General features: G+C 42.8%; 1 protein-coding gene across 1 annotated transcript in view; it reads right to left on the reverse strand.

Moving 5' to 3' along the window:
- The window catches only part of BRCC3 (BRCA1/BRCA2-containing complex subunit 3), a 76,345-nt gene extending 59,465 nt beyond the window's left edge, over positions 1-16,880 (reverse strand). The window contains exons 1-6 of the mRNA XM_060002628.1: positions 16,753-16,880; positions 16,053-16,069; positions 15,269-15,323; positions 9,276-9,395; positions 6,009-6,096; positions 1,494-1,582 (exon numbers count right to left, since the gene is read on the reverse strand). Coding sequence (XP_059858611.1) covers positions 1,494-1,582; positions 6,009-6,096; positions 9,276-9,395; positions 15,269-15,323; positions 16,053-16,069; positions 16,753-16,875 — 492 coding nt within the window. The 5' untranslated portion in view covers positions 16,876-16,880. The remainder of the gene's footprint in view (positions 1-1,493; positions 1,583-6,008; positions 6,097-9,275; positions 9,396-15,268; positions 15,324-16,052; positions 16,070-16,752) is intronic.
- Positions 16,881-17,278: the final 398 nt, after the last annotated feature.

Genomic DNA, 17,278 nt, shown 5'->3' on the forward strand with positions numbered 1-17,278 from the left:
CTCCAAAGATAGACTATGTATAACTCAGTTCCTGTAAGAAGGATCAAATACTCAGTCAACGGCTTCCCTGGTGGCGCAGTGGTTGAGAGTCCGCCTGCCGATGCACGGGACACGGGTTCATGACCCGGTCTGGGAAGATCCCACATGCCACAGAGCGGCTGGGCCCGTGAGCCATGGCCGCTGAGCCTGTGCTCCGCAACAGGAGAGGCCACAACAGTGAGAGGCCCGCGTACCGCAAAAAAAAAAAAAAAAAATACTCAGTCAACGTGAGATGGCCACAATCAAACATCCACTCATGTGACAGCAGAGAATTGCTCACAAACATGAGAACCAAGAAACTAAGAATGAGACCATTCAAACTCCTTTTTTGGAAGCTGACAAACTCATGCAACAACTATTTATAATGACAATAAATTTATGATGACAAAGCCAGAAGCATTTCAAATGAAGTATGAAGTTCAAGATAGTAAACTTTAATGTTTTCAGAAAAGAGTGATTTTATGAAGAATATTCATTATTAACATAGATTCTGAGAATATAACTAATGTACTGAACAAGAGGAGGACACACTTGGTAAATCGGCAAAATTCATACTTGCAGTGTTAAATTTTCTTTTTGTTTGAAGTGACACATAGTAAAACCTCTTGATCTGAACGTAAAATTCAAACAGAACAGCAAGACTAGCCATTGATTGAGCTGCTTAACTTCTCTGAGGTTCGGTTTGCTTATCCATAAAAATTGATAATAGTAATCCTCACAGGTGGTTGTCAGCGTTCGAGTATATTTATGTAAAACACCTAAAGAGTAAGTGCCATACAATACGTGATAAATGGTAGCACTTGTTACTGTTATTAGCCTCCACTCCTACCACCGTGGTCAAACATCCGTCATCTCTTTCCTAGATTACTACAGTTGCTTCCTAACTGGTTTCACGGACGCCATGGTCTCTGCACCCCCTCCCTCCCTGTCCCCCCAGCCCCACCCCCAGTTATCTTCCAGACCTCACTGTAGGATGACCACATGAGTTACCATGCAAAGAGTTACCATGGTACCATGTCCTGGTTACCATGTTACCAGGACACTTCCAAGAAGGAAAGGTGCTAACTGAATAGGAGACTGGGACAATGGGTGGAACTGGGACTGACAGAGGCAAGCTGGGACATGTAGTCATGTTCTGCCTCACTCTGCTGCAGCCACACTGACTTCCTCGATGTCCCCTAAACATGCCACACTCACCTCAGGGTCTTTTCACTGGCTATTTCCTCTGCCTGGAACGCTCTTCCCCCAAGAAATCCACAAGACTTGCTCCCTCACTTTCTTCAGGTCCTGACTCAATGACCCTCCTGATTGAAACCTTCCCTGGCCACCCTATTAAAATTGCAAAAAGATTTTTCTCTATTCTCTGTGTCTGTGTGTTTATACACACACGCATGCGCATGTGCACACACACACACATAGACACACACACACACACACACACACACACACAATACCTTTGTATTTTTATCTTCTATGAAACAGGAAAATATAAGTCCTACAAAGCCTTGATCCATCATCTGGTACATGGCTTGTGTACGAACATCTGCAAATAAACAAAAATAAAAATCTGCTGTTAAACTGTATCTCCCAGACATGAAAATATAAAGATAACAGCAGCATACAATCCTCGCGGGATTCAGATTCTAAAGGCAGAACAGGGGTACATCCTAATGACAATATTATTGTCAAAGTATAAACATTTTACTAGGTTAGTGAAATACTACAGGAGTCGGCAATTAAATAATAAAATTTATTACTAATTCTAGGCTGCCTAGCCCACAACTAGCCCTGCTATGAAATGTAGCATAGAAAGAAAAAAATGGAAAGCCTATTATCCCCAAAACACCGATAATTTCTTCCAGGAGGACTCCAAAAGAAAGGAAGGCATTCGAAGGAGACAGCAGATTTCTTAGAATAAGCCTTTTGATGGACAGCTTCTAGGGAAGTGAATACATTAGACTCGATACTAAAGAATGGCAGTGTAGAACTATTACAGAGGAAACTATTGTATACAAGTGACTACAATAGAATTAAATACTACATTCCAGGGAACAGAATCTCACTAAATGGTTATACAATTTTTGAAAAGGAAATCATAGACAAGCACCAAGTAACATTTGAAAGGATTAGCTAAAAGATTACCAAAAACTGAACAGAGGCAAAGTTTAAAGATATGAAGTACTCAGACCATTATTTATGGATACAAAAGATCTGGTATTACAACAAAACAGTGCACAGCATGGTTTGGTCCGGTGACTTATGCCCAGTTAGCTTGTTCTATATGTTCTTAAATATACTTCGCACTGGGACTTCTACCCAATATATTCCTAAGTAAAGAGTAGGGCCCAACAGTACCCAGCAAAGAGTATGAGAAAAATACTGGCTGAAACAGTTGGTGAAAATGAACAGCACTGTTTGAATGATCTCTGTACCTGCTATATGACCTTGGTAAAATTTTTAATACCTCTAAGCCTATTTCCTCATCAGTTAAATAAGGATAAACATCATCCGTACTTTTTCAGGGTTTTGTGTTTTAAAAGTTGCCAGATGTTTTTAGCACAACGCCTAGCACATCAGAGGTACTTCATAATAATTCATTACATTTCGTTCCATCCACAACCATTGTTGATGAACTGCTGAATCTGAAATGGATTAGTATCCATACTGTGCCACCCAAAGTGCTTCTGTCAAGATCACCCATGATGCATTTTTGGTTCTCAATTTACCCGATTGCTCCCTCTTTGAAACACTTTCTTCACTTGGCCTCACATTCCCACTCTTCTCATCTCTGTCCTCTTAACTTCCTGGCTCTTCTTTTCCAGTCTCTTGCTGGATCCTTCCCATCTTTCCATCCTCGAAATATTGGCATGCCCAGGGCTCTGTCTTCAGCTATTTTCTCTTCTCCACCTACACTTACTCCCTGGGGGAGTTCATTTAGTTCCACGGCTTCAAATCTCATCTCTATACTGGCCACTCCCAACTCCTACTCAATAAACTCTAGTTCCAGCCTTCTACCCAAACTGCCGAATCATATATCCAATTGTGTACCTGACACTGAGACTTGGTTGTCTTAATACTGTGCTCCTCAAGGCAGTAGGTCCATGAACTATTTGTTACCCGTTCACAAGGAGACAAGAGCTTGAGCTGGAATGGAAATTAATGCTCTGCTTCCTTCATTGACAAAGTCTTAAGGAAAATGTAAGCTGAACTAAACAATATGCTAAGTTGACATAGATGATTTTTTTTTTTTTTTGGCCATGCCAAGCTGCTTGCAGGATCTCAGTTCCCTGACTAGGGATTGAACCCGGGCCACAGCAGTGAAGGCCCAGAATCCTAACCACTAGGCCACCAGGGGACTCCCGACAGAGGATTTATGTTTGGTGTAGGCTCCTTATCGAATTGGTCACAGACCAAAGCCAGGCTAGGTGAGCATCACTTGCCTACCAGACATTTGAAACTCAACATGTCCAAAAGCACACACTTGATTTCCTCCACAAAATCTGCTACTCCCAAAGCCACACTGGCTCTCCTGCTTTTCCTCAAATATTCCAGGCATGCTCCTCCTCAGGGCCTTTGCACTGCCTACTCCTCTCTGCCTGGGACGCTCTTCCACAAGATATTTGCACGTCCAACTCTCACTTCCTTCAGGTTTTTGCTCAACTGTTACCTTCTCCATGAGGCCTAATCACGTTACTTAAAATACAAACCCTATGCCCCTTACCCTGATTTACATTTTTCCCTGAGGTAACTTAATTACTTCCAAATTACCTCCTAAATGCCAAATCCAAAAGATACACTTTAGTCTAAATGAGGACCATCCAAGAGACCTTCTTGCAACTGTGCCAATTTTTCTTTCAGCATCAGACAGTCTGAAGAGACAAAAGAATCACACCTCCCGTTTCCTGGTGTAAAAGTAGAACAGTCTGAGCACCATATTCTTTCATTTACTCTTGACTCAAAATTTTCCTGAAACAGAAACCACAGACCCCAGTTCATAATAAAGGATTTTAAAAGAATGAGAGACTATACATACAAGTGTTTTTAGAATATGAGCCCTGAGATAGCCATCACATTACAATAAAATTTTGGTTCAGCCTTCACTTATTCTATCCCTGGTCCTAACAGAGCTTCCATCTATGTCAGTTTGCTAAAGAAGGGCATAGAAATGTATTGTAATATCAAAAAAAATTTGTTTGTAATGATTCTAAGGAGTATTGACATGTAACTTCTAGAAGAGAATGTTTGGGGAAATGTAATTTTTAAAAATGACTGGTTATAGAAAACTGCTTAATTAAAACTACAGCCTATATTTGTCATGGGAGGTTGATCTGACCCACCAACTTTGGTAATAAATTAACACACCATGACATCACCGTAGCAGTGCTTCCCTTCTTATAAAAGGATCAAGCAGATCTTATGATTAGGAACATAACTACAGGCGCATGTCTCCTTTTACTATGCACTTACAAAGACAGGAAAGTTAATGTAAGAGTAACTGAAAAACAGTGCCAAGTCACATGCGATTTACAAAATAGGCTGTGCTTTTTAAATTGCTTCCCTTTTTCTTTTGCAAGCCACGTCCTATAGGTAAAATTTGGGTAAGATCATTGCATGGGTATGACATAACTCAACTATGTATCTTTTTCCCCACCACCAAACCTATGCTTCCTCCTCCATTTCCTGTTTTCATAAATAGCATTCCCACTTAACCAGACAAAGCAGACGCTGGAGAATGCCAAGGCCCCTGATTCACAGAAACCTCCACTGAGATACTGACTCTGCCACTTATTAGCTGACTGGTTTTGCACAAAGTATTTCAGCTCGAACCTCAGCTTAGTTTCTTAGGAGCCACACACTCCTCGTGATTATTTGGGAAGTGTTTCAAGAAGTAGAGAGTGGTTGCAGTATCAAATGCTACAGACTTGGGAGACAGATACGGTTCAGACCTCAGCACTGCCACTTACTCAGCACATGGGAGCCTCTGTTTCCTCCTCACTGCCATGAGGGGGAAGGTCTCTAAGTCACGGGTTAGACGAGGAAACATTCATTTCCGCAAGTAAAGTTATTCTAATTCTTTCAAAAGAGTCAGATAGAGACAAAAAGTGACCATGATTAGAGAAAAAGGGTAAAGATAAAGAGAAAGAAAACAGGGCTTCCCTGGTGGCGCAATTGTTAGGAATCTGCCTGCCACTGCAGGGGACACGGGTTCCAGCCTTTGTCTGGGAAGATCCCACATGCCGTGGAGCAACTAAGCCTGTGCACCACAACTACTGAGCCTGTGCTCTAGAGCCCATAAGCCACAAGTACTGAGCCCACAAGCCTCAACTACTGAAGCCCGCGCACCTAGAGCCCGTGCTCCACGAGAGAAGCCACCACAATGAAAAGCCTGCGCACCGCAATGAAGAGCAGCCCCCACTCGCCGCAACTAGAGAAAGCCCGCGCACAGCAACGAAGACCCAACACAGCCAAAAAAAAACAAAAAAAGAGAGAGAGAGAAAACAATCTTGTTACATTATACTGATTAGAGGGCTGAGGAGGTAGGTTGACAGCCCCAAGAGCTAGGATGATATATGTGTCAAACAGAGATTGTAAACATCAGTTTTATAAATTTCACCCTTCACACCTTTGATTCTTCCAAATGGTAGTGTACTAGACAGTGATAGTCACAACCGGCAATTTTCAGTTATAGTTTATTTATTATTATTATCATTATTTTGGATACCAGCCAATTGTCAGGGTTTAGTCTTGATTTCCTGAATACTGTCAAAATGGAGTGCTAAAATTTTATCTCTATTAAAAATAATCAATATGACATAAATCAGTACCTTTAAAACAGCAAAATAAAAATAAGGACGTTTGCTTAAGGATACTTAAATTTTGATTTAAAATAACCACAGCCCATGTAATGGAGAAGGAAAAATGATATTCATTTCTAAGAACAAAAAACATTGCAATCCCATAATACTTACCGACATGTGAAGGCCAAACAGTTATATGGGGATGGGAATGATACCAGCCCACAACTCTCATGGGGCGGCCAGTTAGTTCAGCCAACCTGTGTGTCTGTCAAGGTATTTTCAACTTGTGGGAACACAATTTGTGATGCTAATAAAGGCTCAGAAAGCAACCTGAAGTTTAAAATAAACCTATCACAATTTAATGTCAACAAAAGAATGAAAAAAGGTCAATGCCCAGAATTTCCCAGACTTCCCTTCTAAAGCCAAAAGTATTTCTTTTTTTTTAAATAGAATCCATTTGGTTTCCATTATTGTATATAGTTATATGCTCTTAATCCAATTTAGCTAATATTTGATCACTCAAATACTTATCACTGTGCTATCTGAAAAGAAGCTTCTAAATCTTTGGATGTCACATTATTAACTTGAGTAATCTTCTGTCCTCTAGCCCAACCTACCCTCACTCCTGAAAAAGTACAAAATTTAAAAAATTCATTTCATTTCTCTCTGGCAAGCTGCCAGTGTCAACAATAGCAAGTAGGGTGGTTTCAGAGACCAAATGAACAAAGACCCCCAGTTGAGTCTCCCCATTTGTCTAGAAATATCCTCCAAAAGAACATTTTCTTCTTTGTTCTGGAAATAAAAATTTACCGTAACTGTCTGAGGCTCTGACTTGAGATAAGAACTCGGTTGGAGATAAGAAGCTGTCCCCTTCTGTTGCTATTCACTGTAAAATGCTGGTTCATTTTCCTGTGAATTACTTGCATTGAAACCCAATAGTCCTATCTGTATAGCTAAGTGTAAGAATACTTTTTAGGGACTTCCCTGGCGGTTCAGTGGTTAGGACCCCACACTTCCACGGCAGGAAGCACAGGTTCCATCCCTGGTTGGGGAACTAAGACCCTATATGCTGCGTGGCACAGCCAACAACAACAACAAAAACTTTTTAAATATATATTTTTTTAATTTCAAATGCCAAGAGAAGTTACTTAACTTCCCTAAGCCCATTTCTTCAGCTAAGGCGAGGGAAAGGACCACCCGAAAGGATGGAAGGTCACTCTGCCCAGCACTCAAGCAGGACAGGGACTGGGGGCTGTCCCCACTGGCCAGAATGCAAATCTAACAATTTCAGGCGGCCTTGGGCAGGAGGCTCAGAAGGCCTCGGAAAAAATGACTCCTACACTGAAAGCTCCTCCGGTCCCACGCAGCAAATCTTCAAACAAGTAACAATAGGGTCTCACTGTCCCCGGTAACCTAACAGCATCCCAGAACAAAGCTAAAAAAATATGTCTAGGAATACAAAGATATCCAGCCCCCAGGGGAAAATCATAATCCTGGCATCCAATCTAAAATTACCAGGTGTGCAGAGAATTGGGAAAATCCAACCTATAGTGAGGAGACAGAGAACAGATTCATGGCTCCCATGGTTTGAGGTGTGCGGGGTGAGGGTGACCGTCCAGGGGAAGCTTGAGGCAATGGAGCGGCTCTGCACCTTGGCTGCTGTGGTGGTTTTATATATATCTCTCCACACGTATGACAAAATGGCATAGAACTACACACATTAATGTCAATTTCCTGGTTTCCATATTGAACCATAAGTTATGCAACATGTAACCTTTGGGGGAAACTGTGTAAGGGTACAGGGACCTTCCCATACTATTTTTGCAACTTTCCATGAATCTATAATTATTTCAAACTAAAGAGTTTAAAAAAAGATGCAAAAGATGCAATCTCATCGTAAGAGGAGATTGATATATATGATTATATAAAAGTGCAACAAGAACAATTTGGGAAAAAACACACACATACTGTGAAAAAGCTGACAAAAATCACTATCCTTATCACAAAAGGCTAGCTTTCTTAACATAAACTATAAATTATTAAGAAAAATATTTCCAAATCAATAGAAAAACGGGCAAAGGAAATAACCATATAATTCAGAGAAAAATACAAATGACTCCTAAAAATTAAAAGCTGATCAAATTTACTCACAAGAAAAATGCTAATTAAAATTGCAAGAAAGAAGATACAATTTTTTGCCAATCAGGTTGGCAACAACCAAAAACTTTGATTTACCAGGGCCTCGCAGCACAAAAGCAAAACTTTGATAACATACAATGTTTGGAAGGGTGTGGGGAAACAGATACTCTTGCACATGGCTAGAGGGTAAACTGGTCAAACTGCTACAGGCGCAAGTCCATATAACCTTTGCCCCGGCAATTTCACATCTAGGAATTGATTCTACAGATACACGCACACATTTGTGAAATGCAACGTCCAAGGTTATTTGCTGCAGCACTGTCAGTAAAAGACTGCAAATAACCTAAACATCTGCATGAGGACAGCACAGCCATCCAGGGCTGTATTATGTAGTCGTAAGAATGAGACATCTCTATATAGTAATGTGGACAAATCTCTAGATACACTGTTAGGTAATGTCATAGCTACCATATGTATTAAATACTTTTTAAAAAAGAAAATATTCTTACATGTCTCCGTATGCACAGAATTCATCCATAAGGACACATGAAAACCTGATACCCCTGGTTATGTCCAGGGAAGGATGGTGGGGGAACTGGGGCACAGAGGCTAGAGAGAAATACTTACTTTGTATACTTTTTTGTACCTTTTAAAGTTTGTACCATGCATGTTTTCTACTTTTAAAAGTTACTTTTTAATTGACTACAAGATTAACTTAATCTGAAAGAATGATAAATTACTAAAACCGCTGATGCAAGTTTAATTTGTTACAGTTGAGGTATGGAGTCCAGATCATAGGAAGCAAATGTCCCAACTGATCGCTCTTTGGTTACATTTAACATGGAATATTGCATTCAGTTCTCAGCACTGCATTCTCTTTGAGAGGCAGCCTCAAAAGAGAATCTCCAAAGGAGAGAGACCAAGATAGTGAAAGGCCCAGAAGCTAAATGATATTACAAAAACTGTGGGGGCGGGGGTCGGGGTAGACGGGGCAGGGGGGAGTGGAGAGGAAGGAGACAGGGACTCCCCAGAGAGTTCACTGTCATAGTGTTGGACCCTGGGATCTTTTGGCATTTAAGAGCAGAAATGTTAGAAATGTCCAGTTCTTCCAATAAAAGCCACTCAAAAAGAGAAATGGAGAGAAATGCTGATTAACCAAGCAACTGGATCTAAGGGGTAAATATGAAAACTGGGAAAGAGTCACTAGGAAGAAAAGCTGTGAAATCGGCTTAAGCAGCAAACAGAGAAACCCGGAAGCCTCAAAGCACATAAAAGCTTCTCATCGACCAGCAAGGATATCTCTGCCTCTGTCGAGGCTGCAGACAGCTGCTCTGGAGAAATTTCCACTCGATCCTTCCTCTTATCAGAACGCCGCAAGATGATGACAGAATGAATGTGAACAATTCTGACGGTGTCGACCTAAAGGAAAATCCACAGAAACGTTTACTTCTGTCTCTCTCGAATAACATCTCTCCCTGCAATTACGGGACTGCATCGTATTACATTATCAGGTTAAAGTTTCCATCTTAGAAAACAGGCATTTTTTCTCATGAATAACAGAACGTTTCAAATAAAAGACATCCAACCTCAGTATATACATTTCAAAACAAAAACATAAAGGCTAACGTTTAGATCAAGGGAGGACTTTTGCAATGATCAACTAGCAGTCATTTGATTTCCAACTATGTGCAGGAATACAAGTCAGAGTGCTGACAGTCCAAGTGTTCAAAATGCTAGCATGTGGTTGCGCAGCAAGAATCATACATGAAACTACACTAAAGTAACGCAGTAAATAAATGCTGCAGAGCCCAGAGGAAGGGAGTCTCTTAGATTGGAAACAAATCTTTACAGAAAAGGCAGACGAGAGTTATCTATTTCCTGATTGTCGTGTGTGTGTGTGTGTGTGTGTGTGTGTGTGTGTGTGTGTGCGCGCATGCACACGCACACATAGATAGAATGTCTGTAGATGCCAAATAGATGTGAATGACATGTTTGGGAGACAAATTGGCCAACTCATTTAGGTGGTACAGAACTTGAGGTGGAATGGCAGACAGCAAGGCTAAGAAAGAAGGTTAGCGTGAAAATATGCAAGGTCTCAAATGCCAAGCCACGATCTGCAGGATGACCTAGGAGGAAGGACACTATTTCAGAGAGCTTGACCGGGAAGCACTGGACTAAGTGTATGTCAGAGATGGAAGAAACAGCCTTGAGATTCATTAAGAAGCAAGGATCCACGAGATTTGGTAGCTTATGGACCATGGGTGATACAGGACAGAAGCTGTCAAGGAGGACTCTGAAGTTTCAGGGTTGAAACTAGGTAGAGCAGAGGAGGCAGATCTAAGTTTAGAAAGGATCAAGAAGGAAGGAAGATGAGTGTGTTTTCAGATGAGCTCAACTGAGATGAGAGGATGTAAATAAAGGCAAGGAATAGCGTGGGGAGGGGGAGCAGAGGTCCAGGGTGAATCCAGGGGGATACCCATGGTATAGGATGGGGTACAATGAGAGGAGCCAGGAAGGAAGACAGCAGTCAAAACCAGAACAATGAAATCGTTCAAGAGTTTCAGGAGAAAAGGTGGGTATGGCATTGCCAGACGTTGCCCGGACAAGGGTGAAATCTGAGACAAGATTTTGAAGTAACCTATAGACCTACACTGTGCAACACAGCAGCCATGAGGCACGTGTGGCTACTGAGCTTCAAATGTGGTTCCCTTTCATGCCTTTTTTCACCTCATGAACTCTTTCATAGACTTTAAATTCCTTGCTCATCCTATAAAGAATGAATCATTCTACCCTCACATACAACTTTTCTTATAATACACACACGTGTCTGGCAGGCACAGAGTATACAATAAGGAAAATCAAAAGCAGACAGAAAGACACTTGACCTTCCAAGGAGCAACAAGACAAAGAGCTGACTTTTGAACAGAAACAATCAAAGCATAAAGAGAATGGGTGACATGTCAGAGTGCAAAAAGATCTGCCAACCAAGAACTCTATGAAGAGTTCTTTGAATGAGAACACATCCCTCAAAAATGAAAGTAAAATAAAGACGTTTTCACATGCAAAAAATTGAGAGATCATTATCAGCACAGAAAATACTAAAAAGAGAAAGGAAAATCCCAGATATGAAAGAAGGAATGAAGAACACTGTAAAGGGTAAAATATGTGAGTAAATACAAATGTAATGCTAACTGTACAAAACAGTAATAACAATGTCATGTGGGGGGACTTCCCTGGTGGTCCAGTGGTTAAGAATCTGCCTTCCAGTGCAGGGGAAGCAGGTTCGATCTCTGGTTGGGAAACTAAGATCCCACGTGCCGCAGGGCAACTAAGCCCGCGCACCACAACTACTGACCCTGCGCGCCACAACTAGACAGCCAGCATGCCGAAATGAAGAACTCATGTGCTGCAACTAAGGCCCGACGCAGCCAAAAATAAATAAATAAAAAGTCACTCTGCCCTTTAAAAAAGAAAACAAAAACAAAAAAACCCCCAAAAAACAATGTCATGTGGGGCTTAAAATATCCAAATAATTAAAATGCATGAAAACAATAATCCAAAAGTTGGGAGGATGCAAATGAAATTTAAATGTTCTAAAGTTCTAGTACTATCAGTGAAATGGTAAAAATAGTAATCTGTATTAGACTAACAAATTAAGAATGCATATTGTAATATGTAGGATAACGACTAAAAGGAGAGTAAAAAATGTTATAACTGATTAATGGAGGATCAAAGGAGAATAATAAAATATACTGATGAGTCCAAAAGAAGTCAAGAAAGGAGAAAAAAACAAAACAGAGAAGTGGGTCAAATAGAAAGCAAAAATATGACAGCTATAACATATATATGTATATGTGTGGGGGGTATATACATATATAATTACATTAAATGTAATTGGACTAAATAGCCCAATTAAAAAGGTCATCAGATTGGATTTTTTAAACTATATGCTGCTAATAAGAGACACACTTGAAAATATTAGTACACAGAAAGGCTAAAAATAAAAGGATGGAAAAAGATATGGCATGCCAGCATTAACTAGAAGATAAGTTGCTGAACTCATGAAGTTTAATATCAAATTTGCAGGTACAAGTTGACATAGAATTCAAGATGAGGACATGGACTCTTGAAAAATAAAATTACATCATTAAGACTGGGAATGTACTTTAGTAGGAGTTGATGCCCAGCATGAATTTTCTCTTTCTCAGAGAAAGTTTCAGTGCCTAAGAGGAATGCGTAAAAGAAGTTCAGGATAGGGTGGTGAGACGAGCCCAGGAACAGATCATAAACAAAACGAAACAAGCATAAATAAAAGTCACAAAGGACTGATGGATGTCCCTGAAAGTCACAGGTAGCTGAAGGGTTTGAGGAACAGACTGGTATGGTCATAGTCACACTAGAAGTAAGATATTACAGCTGAGCTAGATTGGTCCCTATGCTTTTCCAGTCTTGGAATTAAGGTACTAAAGCCCAGTTCCTTTGGCTCTTCTGCCTTGGTACAGATCAAAGGTCAGCAAACTATGGCCTGCTTGGCCTCCCTCAGGTCAAATCTGGCCATGTTCATTCATTTATGTGCCAGTAGCTGCTGCTGCACTACACTGGCAGAGCTGAGGAACCGCAGTAGAACCTGTATGGCCCGCGAAGCTAAACATTTACCATCTTGCCCTTTACAGAAAGCCTGTGCCCCCTGGCATGGCCCTCCATGGATCACAGGCAGGTAACACTAATTTCCTCCTGTAGGGCATGTGTGTTAATCATACAACATGTATTTATCAAGTATGTACTATATGTGAGGCACTACACGAGGGCCTGAGCATACAAAGATAAACAGGATACAGTAGTCACATCCAGGAAGACAGACAGGTAAACAGCTCTAAGACGACATATATGCACTGCAATAGATACGCTCAAGGAGCTAGCCTACAGGTCAGGACAGGTTCCTTCAAGGAGGCAGGCGGCACCTGGGCTGAACTGCAAGGAATAAGGAGTTAGCCAAGCAGACTTATGTTCTCAAAAGGTCACATCCTAAGTAGTCAGAAGAAAAGACTGGAGGTGAGACAGACTCACGGCAAGGAGACCAGTGGAGAGGCTGATGCAGTATTCCATAAAGGAAGAGATAAGGACCTCAACTAAGGTAGCAATTGTTGGGATGGTGCATTGGAAACAAATGGGAAAGCAATCTACATTAATGGTTCTGAATGGCAGGCAGTGGTTCCCAAACTTGGCTGCACTTTAGAATCACCTGGGGAGCTTTGTAAACTCCTGCCACACAGGTCTCACCAAAGACCAACTGAGTCAGTATCAGGATTTTGTAAAGATTACTGGGTGATTCCAAGGTGCAGCCAGGTACGGGAACTACTACAGCAGGAGGAATGCTGGAGGAGAGGGTTTGAGGAAGAGGAAAGGTTCAGTCTTGAACACGTTAAAGATACCTGTGTCTGGATAAACGTGGATGTCCAGAAGGCAGTGGAGTATGAAGTTCTGGAGCTTTGGGATAATTCATACTAACCATCACCTACTGGCCATTAACAACAAGTCAGAATGGCCAATGTCATGCGTCAGGCACTTGGAAAGTGCTTTTCGTGTATTAATTTAATTAACTCTCCCCATGACCCGGTGAGGTTGGTACTATTGTTATGCCCATTCTACAGATGAGTGTTTTACACACATTACCCAGATCCAACTCTCCCAACAATTCTATGAAACTGGTGGCTGTCATTTTCCCTGTTTTGCAGATAAAGAAAGCAAAGCTCACAGATGTTAAGTAACATGTCCTAAGTCACACAAGTATCAGAGAAAGCATTTGAAGACAGACCTGTCTAACCTCAATGTCTGCTGCAGGTAAAGCCATAGGGGAGGTAAGGCTGGCCAGGAAGACATTCTGGGAAGAGGAGGAGGTGAAGGCAGAAACTTGGAGAATCCCAATATTTGATGCATAGGCAGAGGAGGAAGATTCCATAAAGGATGAGAGAGAGAGGGGAGGAATGCTAGACACAGCAAAAACAAAACAAATAAAACACCCCGTGAGAGTTCAGAGTTCTGAGGACAAAGATTAAGTAAGATAAGCACCAAGGAATAATCCACTGATGGAGCGATGAGGAGGTGGCTGGAGAGGTAGAACTGCAAACTACAGGGTGGTCGCTTTCACTGGAGAAGGTAAATAAGGAACGATTGCAGCCTATTCTTTTAAGAGGTCTGACTATTAAAGGAAGGATACAAGAGCAGTTAACTACAGGAAGATACAGGATTGAGAAGTTATTTGTCTTTCCTTTCTGAAAATGAGAGTAATTGAAGCACAGTTGTATCCTAAGGGAAAAAAGCCAGATGACAGGAATAGGTTGAAGACTCAGAAGAGAGACAAGATATTTGATAAGCAAGGTCTTTGAAGAAGCTGCAGCTCTGGATGGGAAGTGGACTTCTTTCCTTGATTTGGGAAGACTGTACATGGGGGTAATAATTAGATGTTAATTAGTTGTTGCCTGATAGCTTTTATCACCTCCATTGTCTGCTTGGTGGGAGAAGAGGACATAATTTATTTTTATTGTATTTTACAAAACCATTGGTCTGCAACAGGTTGGGAAAAAATTAACTGGTCCTACACCACAATTAGGTTGAGAAGCATTATACTCGACCATAAAAGCTCGAGCATGCCAGAAAAGGCAGGGCAGGGGGACTTCCCTGGTGGTCCAGTGGTTAAGACTCCGCACTCCCGATGCAGGGGGCCCGGGTTCGATCCCTGGTCAGGGAACTAGGTCCCACATGCCGCAACTAAAGATCCCACACGCAGCAACGAAGATCATGCGTGCCACAACTAAGACCCGTGCAGCCAAATAAATAAATACATATTAAAGAAATAAAAAGGAAAGAAAAGGCAGGGCGGGAGTGCAGACAGGTTGCCTGTAAGCAGAGAGGGGTTGCCTGAGTAGATATTGGGACTTGGGATAAAAAGATAACAATGATGTGAACCAGATCTCAAGGATGTGAACCAGCAAGGTCTCAAGGAAGATGGGAGAAGGGCCAGAAATCCCGCAGAGGACAGCAAGGAGGAGAGCTGACAGTGGTTACTCAATCCTGATCAAGTAGTAATAATTTGCTAGAAAGAATAGAAAATTAGGTCCCATTCCTACTGAGTAGATTCTTCATCTGCTTTTCCTAGACAGAACACCCCACCCAGCCAAACGTGGGTCTGCACGAACTGGGTTAACCCTGGCTGAGATCATCAAACAGAATACAGAAATCCCTCCCCAAGTGCAAGTTTTCATCATGCAAAATTATAGCTATAGCACACGTACCTTTTCAGCAACTGTGCGCATATCAGTTCCAGTATATGTAAATTTGGGGTCACTCCTTTTGGGGATAAATTAGAAAAAAAGGGAACTGAGGTTTGGAATATAAAAAGGTATTAAAGCAAAGTAACAGGAATAGCAGTTTTTGCAATGAAACAGCAGAGACAAAGGAAGAGGAGGGAAAGTAAACTGAGGCTAGAGCTGTGCTCATATGTCTGTTAGAAGGACTCTGAGACATATGCTTAAGTGGCGAGTGCATAGTTTTCATGGGCAAAGCTAAAGTCCTATAATCCTGGGTATTAAGGAGGTGAGTTTGACAAGGAGAAACTGCTGTGCTCTGACGTTTAAATAAAGGTAGACCAAAGCTTTCACCGCCTCAAGCATTCAAGCCGCTGTGGATCTCTGAGATCACTGTAGGGTCCACCAGGGGGAGGCAGAAAGCCATTGACAATTTAGATAGAGAAATGGATTAATAGCGGGAAATGTCTCCTCATATGCACATCATCTGCCACAGAGAGCTTTCCCAGGTTCACTTATGATCTTGGCTCCCCCAAACATATTTTTCACATAGGATCATACATATCTCAACTGAAAATCCTCCTACTAGAAAGTAAGGTGGAAAGCAACTTTCAGGGTTGGGGTGGAATTGAAACTGTGTTCTTGAGGGAGCTCCACAGTCATAATGGTAACTTAAAATACAACCTGTACAAAACATTGCGAAAGTTGTGATAATTCTGAGTTAACAATGACAAAGAGATCAAAAGATAGGAGTAAAGAAATATAGTCTTACCTTGGGTCATCATTCAACTAGAGTGGGAAAGAGCAGAAAACATTATTGATCACATTAAGTGTATTAGATGTACATGGATGCAGATAATATGAAAATTAGGTTATGTGTTCCTGTACACCGGCATGAAAGACTGGAGAATTCTTACTTCGGATTGCCAACAAGTAAGCTCTATTTCCTCATCCTCTTTCACCCCTCTGCAATATTTAACGCAGTGGAAACTTGGGATTCTTGGAAACCCTCACCTGTCTTGGGTTATTTGGAACCGAACCCTCAAAATGATTCCTAGAGGGAAGAGCGGAGGCGAGGCTAGGGGCCCTAATCGTGGTCAGCTGCTTCCTGATACACTGATGTCCTCATTATAAAAGATCGGCTTTCTGATCTGACTTGCAGTTTTGGTCAATGGGGTTATAACTCCAGATCTAAAGAAAAGCCACAGACTACAAGAAAAAGTGAGCCTTCCATCCCTCCCCCCCACTCCCCGAGGCTTAGGAGGATCGCTGGTGGCTTGCGGAAGGGTAAAGAAGCCCTAAGCGACGCGAGGAAACGGGGCCCAGGCGACAGGACCATCCAAAGGATACGTCCAAGGATCTGAGTCAGGAGTGCCTGTGGCCTCCGCAGCCCTGGGCGCTGGCAACACCCAACCAGGGGACACGGTGGGACTGCTCAGCAGGGTTCCGGCCGGGCTTACTGGATGACTTACCTCCCCTATGCACAGCCCCATCACCTCCTCCTTCTCTGTGCTCAGAGCGTGGTTGAGACAAACTAGGAAAGCATCCGACTCCAGATGAACCGCCTGCACCGCCTGCACCACCTGCACCGCCATCTTGATCTGGCCCTGCTCACGTCCGCCTCGGGCCCACTCGGGCCTGGCCAACCGGCTGCTCCGGCGCTTGGGTTCCGTGGGGGCGGGGCCTGGGGCGCGGGGCGGGGCGGGCGGGCGCGCGGGGGCGGAGCTTGGGACGCGGGGGCGGGGCCGGCCCGGCGGCACCTGGGAAACGCCCGCGCCGGTTGGGGCAGGCGTGGCCGTCGGGGCAGAGGGCGGTGGCCGGCCGCGGTCTGGACGTCGGGCCGGGCGCGGGGGGCGGCAGGGAGGCGGCGCTCTCGGGCCGCGGGCGGACGTGGTCTGTGAGGAGCGCCCGGACGGCTGGGCCGGCGCCTCCTGAGCGCCGGCGCCCATTTTGCCCGCCCGCCGAGAAGAGCCGTGCGCGGCCTACACGCTCCGGGGA

Source organism: Delphinus delphis, chromosome X (assembly GCF_949987515.2).
Source record: "Delphinus delphis chromosome X, mDelDel1.2, whole genome shotgun sequence".
In the NCBI taxonomy this organism is placed as follows: Eukaryota; Metazoa; Chordata; class Mammalia; order Artiodactyla; family Delphinidae; genus Delphinus; species Delphinus delphis.